The sequence below is a fragment of the Hyposmocoma kahamanoa genome, unplaced genomic scaffold, assembly GCF_003589595.1.
Source record: "Hyposmocoma kahamanoa isolate Upper Pololo Valley unplaced genomic scaffold, ASM358959v1 67, whole genome shotgun sequence".
Lineage (NCBI taxonomy): Eukaryota > Metazoa > Arthropoda > Insecta > Lepidoptera > Cosmopterigidae > Hyposmocoma > Hyposmocoma kahamanoa.
Window position 1 is genome coordinate 2,208,616 of NW_020653855.1, and position 26,278 is coordinate 2,234,893.

At 37.4% G+C, this 26,278-nt stretch overlaps 1 protein-coding gene across 1 annotated transcript; it reads left to right on the forward strand.

The window, feature by feature from the left end:
- The first annotated feature begins 1,779 nt into the window (after window positions 1-1,779).
- Window positions 1,780-24,792, forward strand: LOC113232136 (P protein-like). Its single transcript, XM_026466772.1, has 9 exons — window positions 1,780-1,981; window positions 15,094-15,247; window positions 16,027-16,063; window positions 17,017-17,152; window positions 21,063-21,232; window positions 22,497-22,605; window positions 23,704-23,852; window positions 24,227-24,439; window positions 24,679-24,792. Exons 1-9 carry the CDS (start codon window positions 1,780-1,782, stop codon window positions 24,790-24,792), a joined length of 1,284 nt encoding a protein of 427 aa, XP_026322557.1.
- Window positions 24,793-26,278: the final 1,486 nt, after the last annotated feature.

A 26,278-nucleotide genomic window follows, 5' to 3' on the forward strand; every position in this document is an offset into this window, starting at 1 on the left:
AAATGTCGTGGCTTGTATATTTAAATGAATTTATTCACACATAGAAGAAAGAAAGAAACATTTATTCGGCTATTCACAAATAATGTTAGAACATAATAACTAACATAAGATCTGTTAAAAAACAAAAAAAAAAGAAGTTAAAATGTAAAGTAAGTACATAATACTAGCCGAAAAGGTAGCCAGCTCAGCTTTAAGCTGGGCAGAGCCTCAGCGCTGGTTTTCAGCTGAAGCCTAAAAGCCCCGAACAACATGATTAGCTAAATGATTATCACTAATATCAGATTTCTTACCACGGTATGACATCTTTTTATTTTCCCGATATTTCGGAACGGTTGCACGCTCCATGGTCAGGGGTTGACTCTGCTCCATGGAGCGTGCAACCGTTCCGAAATATCGGGAAAACAAAAATAAGTCATACCATGGTAAGAAACCTCATATTAGTGATAACCATTTAGTGAATAACCACGAAAGTCTTAAAATCTATATAACATGATTAACTGTCATTCACGACTTTTTTGACATTACGACGACAGACTGACGTGACAATGGGGAGAGCCTGAATGGCACTCATCAGATGATACATAAATACGACAAAAATGTGACGACAGATAATCGCAGCTTCAAACGATTCTGTCGTGAAAACGACAATTTAGGTAAGGTAATGACTGCTGTGGGCCGATAAATTGTCGATACGATCTATTGGGAATAGCTAGACACGACAGTCGTTTAACAATAAAATAAAAGTCCACGACACGAGTAGCAGTAAAGCTCCTTATGAAATAATTCGTCCAAGGAAGTTCGGCCACCTTATTTATTTCTACCGCCAAGCAGTAATGTCATTACTGCGTTCCGGTTTTGAAGGGTAATAGTGCTGGTGCAATTATAGGCACATGGGACTTTTTAACTTATGTCTCAGGGCAACATTTTGTGTTTGATTTAAGGTTAAAGGAAAAATATTAATGCTGACTGTAGCTAGTTATAAAAACATAATCATAATTATTCGTTTCTTAACTATTTGTGATTGTCAGTTATGAATGAACACTTCGTATTCTTGTTTAAAAACCAGTTGTGAAAACAATAATAAAAAAGGGTTTTTCTTAACCAGTTAAGAAAACTTAGTTATGAAAGTGAACTAAAGGACGGGCGAAGCGAAAGTACGCCTCAGATCTCTGCGATTTAAAGAGCTGAGTGGGACTGCAACTGTCCTGGACAGGTGTGTAGCTTACTATCAGGCCCACAGCTAGTTCGTCCCGTCACTTGATATTATAAGAAAAGACAGTCACGACACATAGTCGTGATATGGGAATAGGCTAGACGCGACAGTCGTCCAACGATAAATAAAACGTTACGACTTAATGCGAACGCGCCCTTACATAAACTGTTACTCCTCCCGCACCGCGCAGCTATTCCAAAGGAACCTACTCAATAAGCGGTAGTCCTGTAGTTTCAGGTTTATTGTTAAGCAGAATTAGCATTTGACATTTTTTTACTAGCAAAGAAACTTTAGGTGCCATTATCTAGAAGTTACCAAAATGCAAGTGCGTCGTTTATGACAAGGAGGGCAGTATAATTGGTAATTAATCAGTAATGGGAGATATCACCAAAACAAAACTTTAACATAATTTTTTATGGTGTGTAATAGTAACAAAAATAATATAATAATAGAAATCGAAACTCGCGAGTGTTAAACAACAAAAATGTGTAGAAAATAAATGAAATAATAAAAAACAATTAATTTAATGAAAGTATTAACCTAATGAAAACAAATTTAATGAAAAAATGCACAAGTTAATGAACAGTGTCAAAGAATGGCGTGGTTCCAGGAAGGAGTCGACTCCTGAGTTGAACCGGAGTCAGTATTCCCTGGTCTCCTGTGGTGAGCTGACTGCTGGGGCTGTACAATTATGGCTTGGTCTCCCGGAAGAGGTCAAATACGACCCTGCTTTGGCACCTTTTCGAAAATTCTACGAGAAAGAACATGGTAAGTTTGTTGTCTACTCTTTTCTTTTAAAAAAAAGGTCAAGATGTTGAATGATACCAAACTTAGCACTAAGGCTGCGAACAAACTGACTACATGTTTGTAGCTGATGCGTGAAGTCGTTATCCGATTCCTCGACTGCATGAAGTTGATAACGACTTCTCACATTAACTACATGCAGAGGAAACCGACTTCATGCTCTGCGTTGTCTGGGACATATTATTGACAATCGCACATCCTGTTCCACGTCCCAACTCTAGGAGGCAACTTAGCCAACCTTTTAACTGCCCCTTTCCAGGACAAATTTAATGAGCCACTCCCCGGTGTCCAGAATGCTGTTCAATTACAATACTACAATAGCCTGAATAGTCGAGCAGATCTTGACATTGTAATTTAAACTTGACAATTTGCCCCGTCTCATAGGGACGTTTTTGCGGTCCACTCTCAGATATTTTTTAGTAGCAGTAGACCTCCTTGTGAAAGAGTTCGTCCAGGGAAGTACTGCCACCTTACCTATTTCTGCCGCCAAGAAGTAATGTCAGTATTACTGTGTTGCAGTTTTGAAGGGTAAGGGTTCTGGAGAAATTACAGGCACATGAGACTTGTCCACTTATGTCTCAGAGTGACGGGCACCGTCAAATTTTTGCGATTAAAAGTTCTGAGGGCCAATGCAACTGTTATGGATATGCGTGTAGCTAATCATAATGCACACGACTTGTCCGTCCTGTCACTTGATGTAATAAAAAAAAAAATTGGTAGTTGAAGCATTTTAGATTTTCATTTAAAATTTTTAATCAGATGTAAACAATAACAATGAAAAGTCCATTTTAACAAAATAATTTTTAAATAGGTTATTTTTCAATTATGTTGTTTTTAATTATCATGACAATGATGTTGTGTTCGGATGTAATTGGGCTACACACTAGTCTTGTATTATATAATAATGTACGTAAACGTTAAGCTCTTGCTGAACCAATAAATAAATAAATAAAATTTTCAATGTCGTCAAGTCCAAATTTTCAAACGTCAACAAGAAAACAAACAACGTTAATCTAACTTAGATCTAACTAAGTATTTATTAGATAATAGATAGATAATATGTAAAGATAGTTACACCATACAAACATATCAAGGAAAAACAAACAGATCGTCCGGGATAGTGCAATTACGCGTAACTAGCATTTAATTATGAGTTTCCATTTCGACAATTTAGTGGCCAAGTCAAATTCACGTAAATGTCGTGGCAACCTAATTAGCGTGATATACGGATAATCTATTGTTATCAGTCCGTAGACAACATAAATTAATGCTGATTGTGCAATAATGAAAGTCGTAGCCATAGAGATAACATAGTAATAACGTCAAATCCCTCTCCCGTGAAATTTGGTTTCGTGCAAAAACGCACCTTTTTACTACTACTACATACGCAGGTTTGCACTATCCTTGACGAAATGTCAATGTATCGTTAAAATTCAACACGTAAAATACAAAGAATGTTATCCAAATTGGAAGCCATTCAAGAACGAGACCTCGAGAGTTTATTTCAATTATTTTTTTATGCGTGACAATGAACATGGGATTTGTCAATTTATGTCTCAGGGTGACGGGTGTAGTGTCAGTGCCCCACAGATCTTTGTAATTTAAAGTTACGGTCAAGCGTGTCGCTTACAACCAGGCACATGACTTGTTCGTCCTGTCCCTTAGTATTATAAAAACAACATGCATTTTCAAAGCTGATTTCTGAACTTTACAGATTGATACGCAGCATGGTGTCAAGATATGGTCTTTTTAATCTGAAAATCAGACTGATTCAGACTCGGTTTAGAACGGTTATGACCATATTCTAGAGTAAGGGAATTCATGGTCGTGGAATAATAAAAAATAATGCGGAAGCACTACACGTAACACCTCGGTTGCCGTCAATTTCGAATATTAATTTCTTTATTTGTATTTATCAAGAAATGAAACCGAAACCTCATCTAGTGGTCAGAGGAGCGAACCACTGAGCCAATAAGTTCGTTTGCTATTTATAAGTACTTGAGAGCTTTAAATTGAACAACTTTATAGGGTATATCATTTCCATGAATAACGAGCAGCAGTTCTCGTTCACTGCAGTACCAAGTGGCGCCCTGAGGTGGTTGTAACTAGGCAATAAGACTACAGGGTGGTAAAAAAAATATTATACTAAAATGCTTCAGCTTATTATTTAAATACGTAAATAAATAAAATCTCGATGAAAAATCCAACCAACGCCATCTAGCGGCGGCGTTCGTACCACACTAAACATATGCAATAAATTTTAATCACAGTATAAAAATTGATTGTGTTTGATCAGTTAAGATCAACCTTTGTTTATACATTAGGTCGATAACCATAGCGATTGCATATAAAATGTTATAATGACCATGGACTAATAACTTCAAAGAACTGATAATCTCTATATTACCAGATCGTAACTCTGAAAAAGGTCAAAATTTCTTCTTATATCCAGATGGCGCTGATCAATAGCCTGAAAATAGTTTATAATTAGGGGTTAAAGTATGAAATTGCCGTTTTATTGCAATAGGTTCTTTGAATTTTCATAGAATCTTCATGGTTTGAGGTTTTCGAATGAAACTTTTTTCAAATGGTTTCTGTGATTTTTTTTTTTTTTAAATTTGATACATTTGAATATCGACTTTCAATTGTTTTTGTTATTCAATTTAGACAAGAAAGATGGATACTGCGAAAATTCGAGTGATTTTTGAATACGAGTTCCGACGCGGAACTAACGCGGCAGAAACAGCCCGCAATATCAATGCTGCGTTTGGAGAGGGGTCTACTAATGAACGCACCGTGCGATTTTGGTTTAAACGCTTTCGTGATGGAAATTTCGACTTAAAAAACGAGCAACGAGGAAGACCGCCCACACAGGTGAATAACGATGAATTAAGAGAGATAGTGGAAGCCGATCCTAGTCAAACTACCCAGGAATTAGCGGCATGGTTTAACGTTACCTTACCCACAATATTGACTCACTTGCGTCAAATCAATAAAATAAAAAAATACGAAAAATGGGTGCCTCATGATTTGACTGATCTGCAGAAAGAAACGCGTGTTAAACTTGTGTTGCCTTGTTGAACCGGTACAGAAATGAAGGAATATTGGATCGAATTGTAACATGTGATGAAAAGTGGATTCTTTATGATAACCGGAAAAGAAAAACGCAATGGCTGACCCCAGGTCAAATGCCACAACAGTGTCCTAAAGCAAAACTTACCAATAAAAAGGTAATGGTAACTGTTTGGTGGTTTCAGCATGGTGTTATTCACTAGAGTTTTCTCCGATCTGATCAAGCAATAACGGCAGATGTCTATTGTGCCGAACTCCGAACCATGTTGACAAAACTAGCAGTAAAACAGCCCCGACTCATGAATCGATCTTCACCATTATTGCTCCACGACAACGCGAGACCTCACACAGCACGAGAAACCATTTTGACCCTTCAGGAACTGCAGTTAGAAACCATTCGTCATCCTCCGTATTCACCAGACCTTGCTCCAACGGACTACCATTTTTTTCGTGATTTGGACAATTATCTACGTGACAAGAAGTTTTCTTCCCAGGAGGCAGTACAAAATGCTTTCACACAGTTTGTGCAGTCTAGCTCGTCGGAGTTCTATCGCAAAGGCATTAATAACCTTCCCATTAGATGGCAGCAATGTATAGATAATAATGGCAACTATTTTGATTAAATAAATTTGTTAAAAAATTAAAAAATAAACAATTTAGATTTTCAGTACAAATCGGCAATTTCATACTTTAACCCCTATTATTATGTAAATGGCCGTAGATTTATTAATTATTATTGATTAATTCATCTTTTATATGAAATTTAAGAATTGACCACGGTTTAAAATATTTTTTCTGAACTTTGACAAAATGCATGTCAATAGATGGCATTGTGTGTTACAAATTTATTTGTATATTAAAGCTTTCTAATATAGGTAGATGGCGCAAATCCTAAACAAAATAAATAATTACCGGCACTATCCATAAAAATCTGTGCAATAGGCGCCATCTAGTTAATTTATTTGTTATCTCTAGAAATTTAAATAGCTTTGATAAATTGCAGCTCGTCAATGTAAAAAAGATTAGTTACAAAAATATTTATTTGATATTCGCCGCGATATCTGATAAACAATAGGTACTAAATACTCGACTACGTATCTTCTTTCGTATAAAATAAGTCAAGGTGACTATTACTTTTTAAATCGACTATAAAATGATGTGCCTATCTAAACGATAATAATGTCGTGAACTTCAGGACAATATTATCGGGTAGCTAACAAAATCCGAAAATAGGCATGTTCGTCTTTTTATTCTTTGCGTATAATAACAATTTCGAGTTTCGCAACGTAACGCCGCTTACGCACCCCTCCCCGCTTTGTCTCCTGACCCCATGTCCGATGCGCACGCTGTCTGTGCTACATGTCGCATGTAGTTGTACTTTGTATGTAGTACAACGCAATTTTTTTAGTAGTAGTAGTTGGTGCACCAAATCTTTCTGCACACTTTACGGAATGAGAAATGTTAGTGCTCTCTATCAAAAGACCCTTTTCAGTTAGGATTTCAATTGTTTTCTTTCTTGCTTCTTTTGCTTTTAGTCCATTTATTTCACTATAGATTCCAGTGTTGGCTGCCTGAATGACACCAGCATGCAGGTCTATCCTTCTATTCTGATCAACGATAATTTTCATCGGCAAGTTAAGCTTTTGCTGCCAATATATGTCAAGCTCATCACCAAATGTACAGCACATAACAAACCCAGTACTTTTATTCATTTTTACCTCATGATCAGCTATTATTGAAACTTTTTCCCCTGTAATCGTCACTAATCATATATCGGGCATATCGCGTATCCTCTAGGGATGACAAAGGACTGCAACACATTCCGGAGCCTGCATTGCACGGCCTCACTCGTCTGGGGGGCGGGTCGGAGGACAACCGACTCGCCCCTCCGTTGGCGCGGGAGCCCTGGCGTAAGGTAGGGCGGCCGGGCGGCGTCGTGGTGAATGTTCACTGATCCACGGCGCCGACTCAACCGGCGAGAGGGAAACCTGGGGGTTTTTAGTGGGGTAAGCCCTCCAGTCTGGAGGGAGAGTCCCCACATAACCCCTGAGTCTCCCTGGGCTCAGTGGTATCCATAAAGATTTCCCCGCCGTCAAAAAAAAAAAAATGACTGCAACACATGCAGGAAGTAACTCAGGTCGCGTTGTTGCAATATGAATCTACTCATTTTTTCAGTGGAAAAAAGTATCGTACTCAAAGATGATTCAAAGACTTTATCCTCTATTTCCACTTGCGCAATTGCAGTTTTATCAACTGGAGAAAGAGTTCGTCCAGGGAAGTATTGCGCTACCTCAACTATTTCTACCGCCAAGCAGTAATGTAATGTAAGTAATATTGCATTCCGGTTTTGAAGAGTTATGCTCTGGCCACACAGAGGCGGCCGAGGAAGCGTTCCGGGCGCGGGAATTTTTGTAATGTACGAGTTTATATGAACCCTGTCACACTGAAATGCGCACCGACGCGCGGCCGCTCATGAGTTTAAGGGTGCTGGTGAAATTATAAGCACATGGGACTTGTCAACTTACGTTTCAGGATGATGGGCAGAGTGGCAGAGGCCCTCAGATATTTGCGATTTAAAGCTCTAAGTGATACTGCAACTGCTATGTACAGGCTTGTCATTTACCACTAGGCGCATAACTTGCCCGTCCCGTTACTTGGTTTCATAAAAAACGTAACTTCAATGCTTAGGCGTCGCAACGCCGATGCAACGCATCGTGTGGCATCGCTCTTAAGTATTTTTTTGTAATAATTCTGGTGAATCTATGTAGTTGTTTAAGTTTGTATAAAGCACAAGAATTAATATAATTTTGTCTATTGAGCCTAAGGGCGCGTTCCCAGTATTTCGTAACGTTTTATTTATCGTTGGACGACTGTCGCATCTAACCTGTTCCCATATCACGACTACCTGTCGTGACTGTGTCGTGGACTTTTATTTTATACGACTGTCGCGACTACCTGTTACCACTAGATCGTGACGACAATTTATCGGCTTCGCTTTGGTTTGCACGACAGAATCGTTTGAAGTTAGGATTATTTATCGTCAGATTTCTGTCGTGACGGTTTATTTATCGTCGGACGACAGTCGTTCTAGCTGTTTCCATTGTCACGACAGTCTGTCGTCGCAACGACAGTTTATCGTGTTATACTGTATGTGAACAACTTGTAGAAGAGAGATTTCCCAAGATCTGAATTGATTCGCTGCCCGATAATATTAACCTTGAGTTGAACTTGAGTAAATAAAACGTTGAGATAGACAGATAAGGCGCATTTAAACTAGTTTGACTCAGCCAACCGTGACCATGAGACCTGTAAAGGGCCCTCTAAACGTTGGTGTTTGAAAAACAAATATACGCGATTTAAATCCAGCAAAATAATTTCATTTCCTATGTTTAATAATCGCGAAAACCTAATAAAATTCGCGATAATCATAAATTTTAAGTTTTACGACCAAAAATTAAAGTATGTTCTAAAAAAAACAGTTAATGCACATGTTGTTTTTAACTTCGCAGTTAGAATACAGTCGTAGTCTATTGGCTGATTTTATTGTCCGTGAGTGTAGATAGGCACGTGTGGCATGAAACCAGATTTGACCGGTTTAAAATAGCCACTAGCGAGTTGGAATCGAGTCAAAAGAAAAAGTAACAAAAGCGTTTCGATATTCTATTGCACAGTGTGTATTAAATACGTACAGACAATTTGCAAATAAAAAAAATATTTGTGGAAAAAATGTCGATTGCAGTATTTTTAACCTCCAGGTGAATTGCCTCGACGCGAAACGAGCGGAGCTCCATATTTCGTTTTTTAGTATTAGATAGAAGGAAATTTTGGGCCTTTTGTCACGCACTAGTTCATTCAGTCATTAAAACAAAATTATCAAACATACACACATCAAAAGCGTCTAGCAATCAAGCAAGTATTTGCCTATTACTACATAGGGCGCACTATAAGTTTCCGGAACTAGCCACTTACATAAATATTTAAAAAATAATTAGAACATTTCAAAATGGAACTCTTTGGCTGTAGAATACAGTTTGTTTCATCTGACTGTCACTTGTTTTTATATTATGACGTCATTTTAGAAATTGGTTGTCTACATCACCATGGATTTAACTCGTAAAAATTTTCGTAGTATAATTTTCTACGACTTTAAGTGTAATTTAATAGCTTAGCGGAGCTTCGCTCGGCTTCAAACTGTTGGTGTCAACTTTTGGCGATGAAGCACCATGCAAGACGACTATTTATAGCTGGTTTGCAGAATTCAAACGCGGTTGTGTGAATCTCTTGTTTGCCGGGAGTTCTTGACAAACTCCGTAAAAATAACCGTAAACGCCGTATTACCTTGCACCACGATAATGCCAGTTCTCACAAGGCCAGACAGACAAATGAATTTTGAAGGTGAACAACGTTGACCTTATGAGCCATCCCGCGTACAGTCCCGACGCTACGTTACGCAGTCAACGATTTTCATCACCTGAAGAGGCTGTCGAAGAGTATGGAAAATATGTTTCAGAGATTGTCACGGAGGAGTGGCATAAATGTTTTCAAAATTGGTCCATTCGTATGATATAAAGTGCATTAACGCTAACGAACAATAAATTCATTTCTGACCATTTCCAGTATTTTTCTTATTCTTTCCGGAAACTTATAGTGCGCTTCATGTAAAAATCAGAATTTTAATTAATTCTTATTTAAACACCAATGGATTACTTTTGATCAATTTCATAATTTGTATTTCATAAGGAATTTGATCAAAAAAATTCCATTTCTGTTCGAATAATTCATTAATCAACCTGATTTTTAGTAATTAGCAAAAACGTGCTTGATCCCTAGATACATTTGATGTGTGTGTACTATTTACGTAATTATTACGTTTTATTTACTTACTTGAAAAAAATCTATAGGTATTCACATAGGTACTTAATCTATTTCAAAGACTTGTACTATGAAAAAAAAAAACAAAAAAGGGCTTCCAAACATTAAATTGAAAATTTATTATTAAGTAATAACATATAGTGACATTTGTAAATGTCATTTGTCATCAATACTGACGATATTTTCCATTACTGTAATTTGTTGCCTGAAAAAAAAAAGGTTTACGATCACTTATTCTTTGTTTACGTTTTTTATTTGGGAAACAAACAGTTTACAATTGGTGTACAAAATACATGGGGTGACTGTATTGGCTTTTTGAAGTACACCGTTTTATGTCCGTGGTTTTTTAATTTTATTTCATAATTCAGATTTATTGTGAAATAACTTCACTAGTTTTGTTATGATTATTAATGCAAAGATCGAATTAAATTTTTTAAATAATCAAAATTTTTTTAAAACAACTTTTTATAAAGGACATAACTATATTGTTACGGTATTTTTCTACTATATTAATATTTCACGACTACTTGTAATTAACGAATACTTGAATCGATTAATTGAATTCCCGTCACTAAATAGTTCGTGTGACGTCATGGAGGATACATAAAATGTGCCACGCTCGGTTCTCATACAAATTGCTATACTTGCGGCGTCTATGTCTGTGATCTCTGTATTGACTTTCGGTATTGGTCTCCGCTAGTGACATCTAGTGAGAGATTTTTGAAAAACCTCACCGCAGCTGATGCCGTTACATTTAAGTTTTTATTTCATAACCCGCCTTACTACTAAATCTTGCAACCAATAGTGCTATAGGTAAATTATCTACCTATATTACTACTACCTCAGTTGGTAGTACAGTGTACGGTATAACGGGCTGGGGTCCGCAAATCGTCCTCCAAGGGGTCGATTCAGAACGTTACGATAATTCAGTTGTCGACCAATCGATTTGATATCGTACGATTTCTTTTTATTTTTATTCACAACATTCGAATCGAACGTCAAACTGTCGTATTCGAAACCGAACCGAAATGACGTCACTCCCGTACGATTACTCGAACTTTTCGACCGGCAAAGGCTACAAACTTTATTCAGAACACAGTTATCGAATGAAAGTGACCGAACGTCCTATTGTTTACAAAGCAAGAATTAATGTGGAAATCTCTTATTATTTTAAATAAAGTCTGGATTTTGTTCAATTTTATTAATTCGTTACAAGACTAATTAATGCATTCCTATATTTTAGGCCTTTAAATTCTTAAAAATGTATACAGGGTGTAACCGCAAGGTGTAGTCATATTAAAGGAGCCAAACCTATACTTGATCTAGACCCTCTGTGCAAAATATCAAATAAAAATAAGTGACTTTTAATGTTGATATAACTTTAATTATGTTTGTATAAATAGTGATTGTCCGAAACAACCACTGCGTCACAACTGTATTGCTAGTTACGTTACTACGACTTCACAAATTCATTAATGAAACCTGGGCGGCCGCAAGCGGGGCGAAAGAACAGCTGACTACAATTGAAATGCCACTGTAAAAACATGATTTGTATATGTTGATAACACGTTAATATAAAAGGGTTTTCATTTTTCTTATAATCTATTTCACCGACTATTATAAAAGTTTAACTCGTAATGTTCTGAATAGCTCGGAAAGCGCCATTCGATTCGAGAACAATATCCAATGGATCGATTCGGATAAAATATCAAAGAGTCTGAATCGGGGTCCTTGTGCTTTTACTGGTGAATATATTTTCCTACCGTAGTACTCTCTGGAAAAGCGGAGGGTAAAAGTTATATTTCATATCCATGTAGAAGATGGTTCTTAACCTTTGAAAAACTTGACCAAGCCTTCTCTTTAGCAGAGATCGTTGTTGATTCTCGTGCACAGCAATGGAATGATGACGTTGTGAAAATGACACAGTGAAACTTCAACTATAACGCTACAATTTAATGATTTGTATAGTAATATTATGTAACAATGAATAATACTTTGAATTTTTAGAATTTGAAGTGGTATGAAGTTTGAAACGTCTTTGTATATGAATTAGGATTGGAATGCGAATTATTTGTAAGTTATTCTTTGTATGGATTTATTAGTAACGTCACGTTAATTTTAAGCATTAGTTACGACTGTCACACGTGATCTAAAACGGCAGAATGCTTTATTCTCACAACAGACAATAACACACTGTAATCTTGTGTTTATTGTTAGGTAATTTTCCGAAAAATTTGAAAGCAGTGGAAAATTTTCCGGAAAATTTCCCGAAAAATTTGAAAAACATAATTTGGAAGGCAACTGAACAACTATAATGGCTTTGATAAAAAAAAAAACAAATTGCTGCAGCGTATTTGAATCATGCTTGCTGGAAAGATTTCATTTTGAAAAACTTTTTCTAAACTAAAGTGGACATACCTACACTTCACTAATTCACTCACAACTTTCCATATTATGGTTATTATCAAGGATAGTCTACGTTTAAAAATATATTTTGAAGTTTTATTTAGCAACTGTTTTTATGAGCTTGTATAGATAAATGCCACAAAGAAAAACGAGATTTAAAATGATTTTTTTAAATTTATTTTATTGTTTTAAGAAAAAAGTATACATAAATAATGTAAAACACTGTTAAATCCTAGTTGGGTTTGTCTCGATGCCATTCATTCCTGGTTACGAACAAACTAATACAAAGTATTTAAAAAGAAACTTATAAGTGGGTAGACATTGTTTTTATCTTTATTTGGAGGCATACATTTGTACAACAGTGAAGACGCCACGGCAAAGTATTCTATTATTCGACTAAATACTGAGCGAACATAACAGCGAAAAAACCTCCAATAACCACAACGTTGTTGGCTCCTTCGTTTTCGTTCACTAACTTCAATTTTTGACAGGAGTCAACGTCGAATGTGGAAAATTAAAGGAAATAATATCCGGAAAAATATGATTTTTTCAAAATGGAAATTTTTCCATGACCCAATACTAATTAACTGCCTCCGTGGCCGAACGGTTACCATGCCGGACTGCCACGCAGAGGCCCCAGGTTCGATTCCCGGGCCGGGAGAAATATTTGTATGGCCTACATTTATTTCTCTCGTGAGTTTGGGTGTAATTTGTGGTTGTCTATGTGTGTGTCCATGGCACCCGCGACACAGGGTTTCCCTAGTGCGGGGCTATGTTGAGTGTGTGCGTTATTATTATTAATTGTGTTACACCGACCCGAATTTCAAATGTTATGTTTTATATTTTGTTGTATTTGCAATATTAGTATAAAGCACAAAGATATAGGAAAGCATTTCACATATTCATTTAATCTAAAGTGACGATATAATTTGGAATGCAACGAGATGGCAACAAACTTGCCTAGAATGTGCCTAATTCATGTCTGAAAATCTTTTTTTTTTGTTATTTATAATATCAAGTAACGGGAGGAACTAGTCGTGCGCCTGAAGGTACGCTACACGCCTGTCCATAACAGTTGCAGTGCTATTCAAAGCTTTAAATCGCAAAGATCTGAGGGGCACTGCCACTACGCCCGTCACCCTGAGACATAAGTTTACAAGTCCCCAATGCCGGTAATTTCACCAGCACCCTGACCCTTCAAAACCGGAACGCAGTAATGCTCACATTACCTACTGCTTGGTAGCAGAAATAGGTAAAGTGGCAGTACTTCCCTGGACGAATTCTTTCCCAAGGAGATCTACTGCTATTAAAATTTTACTTTATCCACTGATTGTAATTATTTTTTTTTCAATATTTACATTTATAAAAAAAGCTGTGATAGCCTAAAATCTGTAATAACCTACAGTCTCTCAAGCATAGACCGTAGTATCGAATCCGGTCTAGAACTTCTGAATTTACATGCGAACTTTTATTTCAAATTTCGCCTCATCCGTAGAACAAAGACGTATGTGTAAGACTACTTGTTCTCAGGATATAGTGCATTTCGTTCGTTCTTCTTAGCGAGTGGATGTCAGATCGACCGTTGTTCTATTTCATATGTCCGAAACGAAATAAGATATATAAAATTCTCAAAACACCTTTATATAGGCCTTGGTTTGAATAACGAAATCATTCTCGTAACGTACTTAATCTCATTTCTCTATATAATCACATCCGACTCTGTTCTTCGGATGCGTCGATTTACTATGAACTTTTCGATGAAGTCGAAGTAGGTTCACAACCCTAATATTTGAGACATCATAAAAAACCCTAACCCGGTTTTAGAATATCCGATAAGTCGAACACATTAACTAATTTTAACTGGTTTTAAAAGAGAATTGTGCTCTATTTTTTAACTGACTTCAAAAAAGGAGGAGGTTCTCAATTCGACTGTATGTCCTTTTTTTTGTACGTATGTTACGCGATAATTCCGGTATTTGTGAACCGATTTTCATGATTCTTTTTTTGTTGGAAAGGGGGTACTTCCATAGTGGTCCCATTTCATTTCGAAATCATCCACCTTTAAGGGTGACTGTTCACGCATGAAGATTCATTTTTATAAATGGCGCCTAACTTTAATTTAACTGTGAGTAGTGAGAACCGATTTTTATTATCTCCAGTGTCAAGTCCTGTATAGTGGGGAATTAGGGGATATTTCAATAAAACTTAGCAAATAGACGTAATTCCACGTACTTTTGAGGTCGGTTTTTTTAGTACTCTGTACTGAGATTATTGCTATTTCAAAGGGATATTTGACCATTTATCCCGTGACCATTTGTTACTTAACCACGTTCTAGTTAATGGACGGCAGAACAGCCTCGTCCCTTTCTACATAAGTATTGATTTAAATATTGATTATAGTGGGTCACTACCGACCCATAACGCGTTTACACATTGCATCCCATTCGTATGTGTTCGGAATTCGAGACTATGCAAATCTAGAAAAATCGGATCCGTTTCGGATGTCGCTTATGACACTTAGATAATAAAATGATCCCTGTGACATTTCGGACTGTCATTACTCGGATTCGGAACGATATAACGGATATAATGCGCAAATGCCCTTAGGGTATACGAGAAGGGCGCTATAACCTATGCAAGCACAGGAACCTTTTAAGTTCAGGTCCTGACTCCGGATACTCTTTTCCAGCATTGGGACGTTTAAATTATGATTGACTTTTTTACAGGCACAGAGTCAGCTCAATTAAAAGGCCGGAACACAACAAGATCGAGACTGCCCTTCGTGAGTTCGGCACCACAGATCACAAACAGCGTCCAAGTATTTGTTGATGATAAAAGCGGAAACAAACTGTCCGATAATCAGGTCGTGGAAAATGAAGGGTGAGCTTACTTCAGTGTGGTTGTTGTTATTGATATTGCCGTTTGTTTAGTTTTTAATGATACTAGTGCTGGAACGAACAAGTGGTGCGCCTGATGATAGGCGACACACCGGTCCATTCCATTACAGTTGCAGTGCCACTCAGAGCTTTAAAACACAAAGATCTGAGGAGCACTGCCACTGCGCCCGTCACCCTGAGATATAAGTTGACAAGTCCCATGTGCCTGTAATTTTGCCAGCACCATTACCCTTCCAAACCGGCTGGCAATAATGCTGACATTAGTGCTTGGCGGCAGAGAATAGGTAAGGTGCCAGTTCTTCCCTGGACGAACCTAGTTGCCATATCATTATCAAGGTCATATTGTTGTAATGTCTTCGGATTTCTATTTAAATATTCTGTATTTATTGTAATAAAGATAATATCTCTAATTATGGGGGACTGTTCAATTCGGTGGTGTGGGAAAAACAGCAAAACATCTAATTACAAAACAAACGGAATCACATTTCATCGGTAATAAAATTTGTAATTTTTCAATTTTATGTCCATTATAGCAAAGCCTAAGTTAAACTGGTCGATTTGAAGTGAAACAATTGACGACACCCGACTAATTCTCTAATATAATCTCATTGGAGTCTCGAACGAATTACAGTGACTAGTGGTTTAAAGATAATTAGCATAATTGGGGTTCTGGTCTCGACGAATTTCGTATCAAGGGTTTTAAAATTTTAATTTAAGTTATATTGTATCAAAGTTAAGTTTTCAACTACGTTTTCTTTGCAGTGAGGGCAACTCAAAAGCGGCAAAGAAAAAAGCAAAGGTGAGATTGTAATGTTTTCCTTTATGATATTTAAAAAAAACAAACCATCATAAATTTGTTTTTGAACCATCTTAATAACATAGACGTGGGCTGGGATTCCACCCCTATGTTGTGGACATGCCCAAGATTCGCACGAAGTACGCTTCCACATTTATAAGGCAAGCGGCTAGAGAGTGGAATTCCCTGCCTGCAGACTTATTCCCCGAACGCTATAACTTGGACCTTTTCAAGGCGAGAGTGAATAGGCATTATTTAGGTGTGCATGCTACATCGTCAACCTCCGTCGGGTGAGATGGAGGTCAAATGCGCACTTATTTATAATAATAATAAAAAAAATATTACAGGTCTAAAAAGTGTCCGATAGTGCAACAAAAACATATCTATTATGGTTTGTAGAAAGTCATGGACCAAAAGTGGCGGTTTATGATGTTAGTAATAAAATCCTGCGAGTGTTGTAGTTTACAGACCGAACCCACCGACCCGGCAATGCAGCCCGGCTTGGTGTCGGCGGTCTTATTTCTATTCTAATCCTATGACATGATTCTAGAAACAAGGCCTCCAACACCGGATCGGAGGGTTCGGTCTGTAGACTACTTAAGAGTCAATACTACCCCAAATGGCTTTGGTTGGTTCCGCATATCAGTGAAAATGTTGATATTTTTTTTATATCAACTGAACCAAATAGAACTACATATATAAATGTATACAGAATGAATACATACTGTATACATTTATCAAATGGCTCTAATTTAGTTTGTAAAAAAAAATCTGAAATAAAGCCAGTGTCCCTGCCACTTGGCCTAAGCAAATTGAACCGTATTTGTACGAGAAAAGATTGGAACTCGAGCTGAGGTAGTACCGACTCTTTAAGTTCTGCTCTAATGGCAATACCAAACAATCATTTTGCGGTTTGTGGTCTGTGGTCTTGAAACTGACTATTTTGTGAATTTTAGATAGCCAAAATCGTACACTACGTAAAAATGACTGCACTTATAGCAACATGGATGTTTTTCACCATTGTTTTTCTATTATACAACGAAACAGAGGAGATTTATAAGATATCTTACGCCGCACCTCGAGAAATCAAAAGTGAGTAGACCATAACCTTTTAAACGGTGTTTCTGTCAATAAAACATGAGTGACCAGCGCAATGTCCGTCAAGTCTTTGCGATTTAAAGCTCAGTAGGGCTGGCACGTTAGGGCGCGACATGAAGCGCGAGATACTGCTTTGGGGCCTACCACAAGCTCTTAAGACAATATTACTTTAACCTTACATTGACATCTCGTACCATGACGCGCTTAAAGTAAGCTTATTATAGTGTTAAAACTATGATGTTTTATTGGCAGCTTTGTGACTATTCATTCCCTCACTTCGTACTATGACGCGACTATAACAAAGTAATATTGTTCATAAGTCAAATTTAGTAATCTTAAAATAGTTACACGGGTGCAATGGAAACAATATTATTTTCGAATTTATTGTCTAAATATTGATTTGTAATGATTAAAAGTTAATTTGAACTTACATATATCTCTTCAATATTTTGTTTATTTTTTTTTAATAGTACATAGGAAATAATTTCTAGTTAAATAAAAATACGCGATGTTTATTTCGTAAAATTATGACAGCGACATCTATATGCTCCTTGGCGACACTGACAGTTGACACTAGACTATAATTTCAAATTCACGTCGTGACAATCAAGACTCAGCTTGTTTTATTTATTTTTCTTCATGAAAATGCGGAAAAATAATTGACAACCACGTAATTTTAATAGATTGTATTATTACATACTTTTCTTTTTTTAACTTTAAAAATTCTCTGAATGTAAATAACATTAAGTACTTAAACATTGAATGAATGAATGAATGAATGAATGAGTACTTAAACATTATACTACGATAAGACGATTCGGAACATCAAAAAAGAAAGAGATGGAATTATATAGTTCATATAGCGTTATTTCTTTCCTTTTAGTAAAGAGTAGACAATACTGGGATATCATTCGTTCTTTTTGTCACTTTAGCAATAATACATTACTTGGTTGATAGGTTTGTCACGGTACGAATATGAGTAATGTTATAATAAGCTTACTATAAGCTTACATTGAAATAAGATTGTTTTTTGAAAGGTTATGGTAGGCCCCCTGTTCTCGCATAGAGCTCTCGCGCTTTATGTCGCTCTCGCGCAAGTCGCGCCGCGTCGTGCCAGCCCTACAGAGCGGCACTGCAACTGTTATGGACGGTGGTGTCACTTACCATTTACCATACTTGGTATCTTAATAATCTCAATACGGAAAACTAAAAAAAACCGACTTCAAAAGTTCGTGGAATAACATCTATTTGATTAGTTTTATTGAAATCAGTTACCGAAAACGAGTTTATTCCCTATTTTGCCACCCTTAGAGGTGGAATTTCTTCAAATTTAAATGAGACCACTACTAAGGACTCTCTTTCCAACAAAAAAGAATCATCTAAATCGCTTGACAAATATTAGTTATCGCGTAACATACATACAAATAATAGCATAAAGTCGAATTGCGAACCTCCTCCTTTTTGAAGTCGGTTAAAAAACAAACATGACCTTGGTAAGGTGGTGGCGCCAGTGACCGACAAGCACTTATAGAGTAAGGTTATCTATATAATGCTAGTTTTAACTAGATAGTTTAGTAGCTTTGAAGGACATAAAAGTTATAATAATATTAGAATATTATATATTATTGTATTATAAATTGATGTGCATATAGGTTGCTTTTTATATATATAATAAAGCTACAAATCCTTGACTGCCTTAGAAAAATAGAACGCTTACTTCCCGATATGGTGGAAAAAGATATTTATACCGTTGTACGCGGATAGGCTCCAAGGCAAAGAATCAAATATGAGAAGACCTGAATGTGGAAAATGTAAACGAGTGATCAACGGCCTGCAAAAACTATAATACATGGGGGGGATTTTTGTGCACTTTTATGAGATACACGTTGGTCAATTTCCGCAGACAGTAAAAAATGTTCGAAATTCAAATAAACAAGATGGCCGCCATACAAATTTCTAAGCCTTCTATCACGGAAACTATTAGAGATAGGTAGGAGGTGCTGAAAGGAATGTCATAGAGAGTAATAGTGGTCAATTTCCTGTGTAAAAAAAATCAAGATGGCGATCTTACGATCATACGGGGATCTTAGGAGTCCTTAATCATAATTTGGAGTCAAAAGTTTTTTTTCCCCATTTTTTAATATGGCTGCCATATAGGCGTTTTTTTATCAAAAATAGCTGCCGAAAGAGACTCGCTCTCTTTCAGCAAAAAATTGGTAAGTGGAGGCCTCTAGAAGTGCCAGATCATTTATTTTGTGCTCAAAATTGGTTTTTCGCCATTTTCAAACATGGCCGCCATTCAAGCGTTTGTTGGTAGTAGAAAAAAATTGTTCTGATCCCTTTTGTCATGGGGGGGTCTCTAGGAGTGCTTGATAATAATTTGTGATCAACATTAGTTTATCGCCATTTTTCCATATGGCTGCCATAGAAGTGTTTTTTGGCGGCAGGTGAAAATTTGCTCTGTTTCGATTGAAAATCGGCATGCGGGGGTCCTATGGGTGTTTAATAATAATTTGCGGTCAACATTTTTCTTTCGCCATTTTTCAATATGGCTGCCCAATATTTGCTCTAATTCAGCTAAAAATATGTGGGGGAGAACCCTTCATAGAGATTATGGCTGTTTAATAATAATTTGCGGTTAAAAATTACTTTTAGTCATTGTTCAATATGGCTGCCTCACAAACTTTTTTAGCGGTTGATAAAAATTTGCTCTAATTCTACTGAAATTAGGCATGTGGCGTTCTCTATGGGTGTTTAACATTTTTTATCATTAATTTGCAGTCAAAATTTACTTTTTGACATTTGTCAATATGGCCGCCATTATGTTAATTCTTTTAAAGTCATAAGTGCCGAGGCCGTAGGCCGGGGTCTAGCGGAGGGCGAAGCCCGAAGCGTCCGCACGCCACCTCACGTAGGTAGTATACGGAGACTAAATTACGAGTACAAGATTTCACAATTGTTCAAAATGTAAGGCATACTTCCCGATGTAGTGGAAATAAGATACTTATAGCGTTGTATCTCGACCGTCTCTCTATTAGATTCTTTTTTCTTGGAAGATATGCCAGAGAAGTAATTAGGGAAAAAATGCCATACAATCACTCCAAATTTATGGTCTCAAACTAGGGAATTTTGCTGTACTACGAGTACCAGTGTAACAATAGTTCTGAGGGCAATGCCCAGAATACCCTGACCAGAACCAACTAAAATGTTTTTTTTCATAAATTGGCTCAAAATAGGGATCGAATCTGGAACCTCCTCATCAAGCGCCCATAGTACTAATTACTGTGCCACCGACGAGCATAAGCAAACCCCGTAATCTGAAACTGACTACGCGCCGCGGGCTGTAAATATATAGTCGGTCTATATTTATAGTGTGTTTAAACTATATATCATATTTATTTATAAACTTGTTCCTATCTGTTTTAATTATCATGCTATGCACCCCTGGTAATTATTTTAAATCCAGCTCTCCGGTTGACTAGTAGAGAATGCCTAATAGCGTTAAGTCCGCCATTTGTACTCTTCTGTGTGCAATTTATTTAAATTTAATTTAATTTAACTGCCTCTGTGGCCGAACGGTTACCACGGTGCCGGACTGCCACGCAGAGGTCCCAGGTTCGATTCCTGGGCCGGGCGAAATATTTGTATGACCTACATTTATTTATCTCGTGAGTTTGGGTGTAATTTGTGGTTGTCTATGTGTGTGTCCATGGCACCCGCGACACAGGGTTTCCCTAGTGCGGGGCTATGTTGAGTGTGTGCGTTATTATTATTGTTATTAATAAATAGAATGATGGATACATTTCTTTTTCACTGCCCCTCGTATTTTTTCAACGAATTTCGATGTAAATGCAATGTTATCGTATTCTGTATTGATTATTAATATTAGTTTCATAATTTACAGACTTCATTGTCCTAAATTCAACAACACTAGAAGTGACAATGTTGCTGACGTTAAAAGGGCCGTTTCTCAGTGACACAGCACAGGAGAAACTGAACAAAACTGAACTGGAAAACTCGCCAAAAATCATAGTTTGGCTATCACCATGGAATGATACCAAACCACCTATACAGGTACAAATAGATTTTATATCTATATTATACATCTACAAATGGCTTTAGTTGATTCCACATCACAGTGAAGGCGTTGAATCAACAAGCGTGGAAAAAATATATAGTAAAACTCAGAATTACTTTACGGTGTGAAAACACCATTCCTAAAAATTTTCACGATAGAAAAAAACACATTCTTACATCGTAATTTTACAAGAAAACCTCTACATTCAATAGGTACTTTACATATATCAATGATTTTTAAAAATATCAACTGATTTAAATAGAACACGTGCACTTTTTAGATAAACATTTTTCAAACTCTTAACTGTATACAAAACCGACCGCAAGCCTTATCGCCGCGTCGGAACTTAGTATATTTCTTGATATCGAAATGGAAGCACACATGTTACTCATAGCTTGTCACTGTATTCAGAAACTTATGAATCCAAATGTTGACTATACTTTTTATTAAGATAATAAACTCCCTATCGAAATCCTCCGTTTTCATAGTCAACAAACTGGCGACAATCGCAATCCCCTACTATAAACTGCGATGGAATTTGTATTCAAAAATGTACCAAATTTATAAGTATTCATTTCGAAATCTTGTCTATAATGTTAGTAACAAATTCACTTAGAACTAAGTTAGTAGGCTTGAAAATAAAATTTTTTTTAAATTCGAAAAATATCCTGGTGTGGAGCTGCACCTAATGTTGTAACATTGGTGAGTCCCACACGATCTCAGACACACTCAGTCCGTTGGTGCTACCGCGGAGGCGAGCTCGCATGGAAGCGCAACGTCATCTCATTATAGCATAGAAGTCAAACATCTCCGCAGCACTGCAACGTCTGCAACGTGCGCAACTGCAGCCCCAAAAGAACACAGATCGTTAGACGACTGTCACGTCTAGCCTGTTCACACATGGCGTCTATCTGTTGTCAATGTGTCATGGAAGTTTAATTCATCATTGAACGAATAGTCGCTACAAAGATAGCGTTCTAGCTCTTCCCATTGTCACGACAGTCTATCGTCGTAACGCCAAAAAAGTCGTGAACAACAGTTAATCGTGTTGTACTATATGTAAATAACTTCATTTATATATACAAGCCACGATACTTTAAACTGCACGACTATCAGACGTCACGACATAATGGGAACGCGCTAACCGTTCCGAAATATATGGAAACTAAAAAGAACTCACACCGCAGAACCCCCCAATAAGTGACACTTATTTAGATGATCATAATATATAGTTTATAGGTATATAAATCTTTTTTCCAGCCTAAGGACGCGTGGACTTTGATCCTTCAAAAAGATGACCTGGACTACAATATAGGTGAACGTAGATCTGGTAAACTTCGGTCGACACCGGCGAATACGGAAAATACTGGTAATAGCAGGAAACTTTTATAGAAACTTTCTAGGGAACATCGAGTCTAAATACTCGAGCGCTTAAGTAAATTGTAAAAAAATTTACTAAACCAATAGACATTCTTTATTCTGATTACATGGCAACACTGAAGGGTGAAGCTTGAAGAACGGTAGTAATAAAATCAGGTCTTCTCTTTTTGAAAATACATTAAATGGTTTTTGTTTCTTATGTGCCTATTATAAACATGAAAAAAACCATCACAAATACAATATGTCTCCTTTACACAGTCACTGTATCGGGCGTGATCAGGAGTGTACAGGATTGCGCGCGGGAGAGTCTGCACGTGCAAACATGCGAGATGACCTGTTCGAAATTTTTTAAGCTAACGTTCTTTCGCGCGCGATTGTTCGTATTCGTTTTTGTTACAATGGAAAGAACGTCCGTATAAAGGCTAATAGCGCAGGATAGACCGCGTGAAATTGCGTGAAAAAGCAGGATAGACCGCGTGAAACTGCGTGAAAAGGCAGGATAGACTCGTGTTGGAGTGCGCAACTTAGGAGTGCAATCGCGCGGTCTTTCCCTTTTCCTTACACGCGCGCTCAATCGCGTACGATTGCTATATCATGCGCGATAGAGTGTCTGTGTAAAGCCCGCTAATATCTAGCCTATAGATATAGAGTGGAATAAGTAGCAGTAGAGCTCGTTGTGAAAATTGTTTAAGGTAGCACTGCCACCTTACCTATTTCTGCCAACAAAGCAGTAATAACAGCATTGCTGCGTTCCAGTTTTGAAGGGTAAGGATGCTGGTAAAAGTACAGGCTCGTGGGACTTAACTTATGTCTTAGGACGACAGGCGCAGTAGCAATGTCCTTCAGATCTGCACTGTAACTGCTATGGACTGGCGTATCGCTTAACACCAGGAGTACGACTTGTTCGTTCCGTCACCTGGTATCATAAAAATAAATGGAAACCTACTTTAGAAAGTTTCGAACGTCTCGTTTTCCCGGTATCTCCGAGACCGCACCGAGTCTCTTATAACTTTTCGAGGAACACAGAATTGCAGCGAGATTGAAAGGCCTATACTGAAGGTATAATATATAATGTGATGTTTTACAGGTTCCTTTGCAATTCATATACGTACAGAAGGTACTGAGAAGACCGTACCGTTTATGATGACATTCCAACTCAATCCCCTGGATGCCGCCAAGGGGGTCCTTTATGCAACATTGCTTCTCTGTGGATTGTACACTCTTATTATTACAGAGGTAAGTCTCTGGCGTCCGCATCTTCTGGATAACGTTCTGTTAATTTCTTTATTCTAGTACCAGAGATACCTGTGCTATTTTACATAGGAAAGTACCCGGAGAGTCAGATATGTTACATACTAATTTGGTCATTTGAGTTTTTTAAAATATATTATGATTTTATTTTCAGACTTGGACAGGCCTTTAATATAATTTGAAAAATGTAATGAACGTATTTTATTCAAACTTGTAATTATGACGTTTGAAGACGCCAAAGAATTATTTTAAAAATAATTTCACCATTGTTCTTTAACACCAGTCAATTTTGCACTGTCTGTCACTTTTATTTATAAATAAAAGATGTCTTTTCAAATACCACTTTAAAAACCTTTCAGATAATAAACCGTACAATGGCAGCAGTCCTTATAAGCACAACATCCCTTGCAGTGCTCTCCATAGTTGGACAGAGGCCGACCATTCCAGAGCTGATATCCTGGTTGGACGTGGAAACCCTGTTGCTACTTTTCAGCATGATGATCTTGGTCGCCATTATGGCCGAAACCGGAATGTTTGACTTTGTAGCTGTTTTTACTTTTAAGGTAAGACTAGTAGATTTTTTCAATTATAGCTCTTATAACTATAGCATTTGGTTTCTAGAATATCAATTAAAATCCCAAAATTATTATATTCTCATTTTTTTTTGGTATTTTTTTACGCATACACTCATAGCCCCGCACTTGGGGAACCCAGCTTGGCAAGCTCAATTCGAGAAGTAAGCCGACGGGAGAATTAATTTGGGCTGGGTGGCATTGAAGGAAGCTTCAAACTTCACTTGGCGCATGTTCAGATCGTCGATCCCACAAAGCCTAAAATTAAGGCATTTAACCAGTGCGTTCTACCAGTTATGTCCTACGCAGCCAAAACGTGGACATTAACAACAAGCCTCGTCCACAAATTTTAAGATCGCTTACCGTGCGATGGAACGAGCTATGCTTGAAGTTTCTCTGATGGACCGACTCTCTAACGAAGTCAAACGTCAGAGAACTAAAGTGACCGACATAGTTCGCAAAATCAGTAAGCTTAAGTGGCAATGTCTGTGGGAAGGTTGATCTCCGATGAAGCAGACTTGATCTGGCGACCACGTCAAGGAAAACGCTGTGTGGGACGCCCTACGGCAAGATGGACGGACGACCTGAGAAAGGTGGCCGGCAGCTGCTGAATGCGGGCGGCACAAGACTGGGAGAGTTGGCGTGTTCAAGGGGAGGCTTATGTCCAGCAGTGAATGCGTGTAAGCTGATGATGTGGGGAACCCTGGGGCACCATGGACACATACACTCAAACTCACAGGAGAAATAAATGTAGGCATACAAATATTTCCCCCAGGCCAGGAATCAAACCCGGGACTTCTGCGTGGCAAACCGTTCGGCCTTGGAGGCAGTTAAATTTGTGACGGTGTGACCTCCTTACATCGTCATCCCACATTTTTATCGTCTTTCTCCTGTTCCTGGCCACTGGTATTTAAATTAAAATTTTTAATTGTTCCATGGTTTTTTGCCTCGCATTCTGATTTTGTTTCGTTCTATCGTCACTCCCTGCCCGATCACGCCAGCGAACACATCTTCTCGGTTAATTTTTTGAACCGTTTACCAGTTACCAAAAATCTCTTCTGCGATAAACATTTTATCACAAATATTAATGAAACGGGAATAATATTTATAAAATTGGATTTCTTATCACTACTACCTTTTTGAATTTTGAACTTCTAAACATACTAAGCAAGAGAATGCGGGCGCGTTGGCTGCTGAAGTTATTACTACTCTCCTGGCTACATAAAATCCTACAGAATATTCCAAGCGGAATCTACATTACAATCCATAGGATGTGCTAAAGCGGTGCCACATCCACCAGCGCCAGCAGCGCCGAAAACGTTAAGTTTAATTATTTATAACAAAGATCGAACACAAAAAAAAATTCTTCGATCTGACAGGACTCGACGCTGCGGCTGTTTTACCAATCTGGAGTAACCGCTCTACCAACTGAGCTACATATCGAGTCAGCAGACCTCACGAATTTCTCTATTCTTTTGTTACAGACCTTTGTTTTTTGTTTTTGTCACATTAATTAGGTTTAATCAAGTTAGTCTATCAATAGATATACTTATTGAGATCAATCATAACAATGACGAAATTCATCGCTTGAAATGGTTGCTACCACGGATGAAAAAAACAATGGAAATGCCTTAAATCTCGATTACTATCGGAACCGCTGTCGCCAAAAAGCACAGCAACAAATGATAAACACTACGAAATCTTGACAATGGTTGGTCGCAGTCTTTAATTTAAAAAAAATGTAATAAATTCTGGATTGTGAATATAATTTTAAACTCTACCCAGTCGCTATATCGATATATAATGAAATTTTATTTAACGTGCTGCCATCTTGCGGCC

Coding starts and splice junctions, on each gene's coding strand:
- LOC113232136 (XM_026466772.1), top strand. CDS start 1,780: ATGCACAAGTTAATGAACAGTGTCAAAGAATGGCGTGGTTCCAGGAAG. Junction 23,853..24,226: donor ACACTCTTATTATTACAGAG/GTAAGTCTCTGG, acceptor AAAACCTTTCAG/ATAATAAACCGTACAATGGC. Junction 24,440..24,678: donor TTACTTTTAAGGTAAGACTA/GTAGATTTTTTC, acceptor GCGCATGTTCAG/ATCGTCGATCCCACAAAGCC.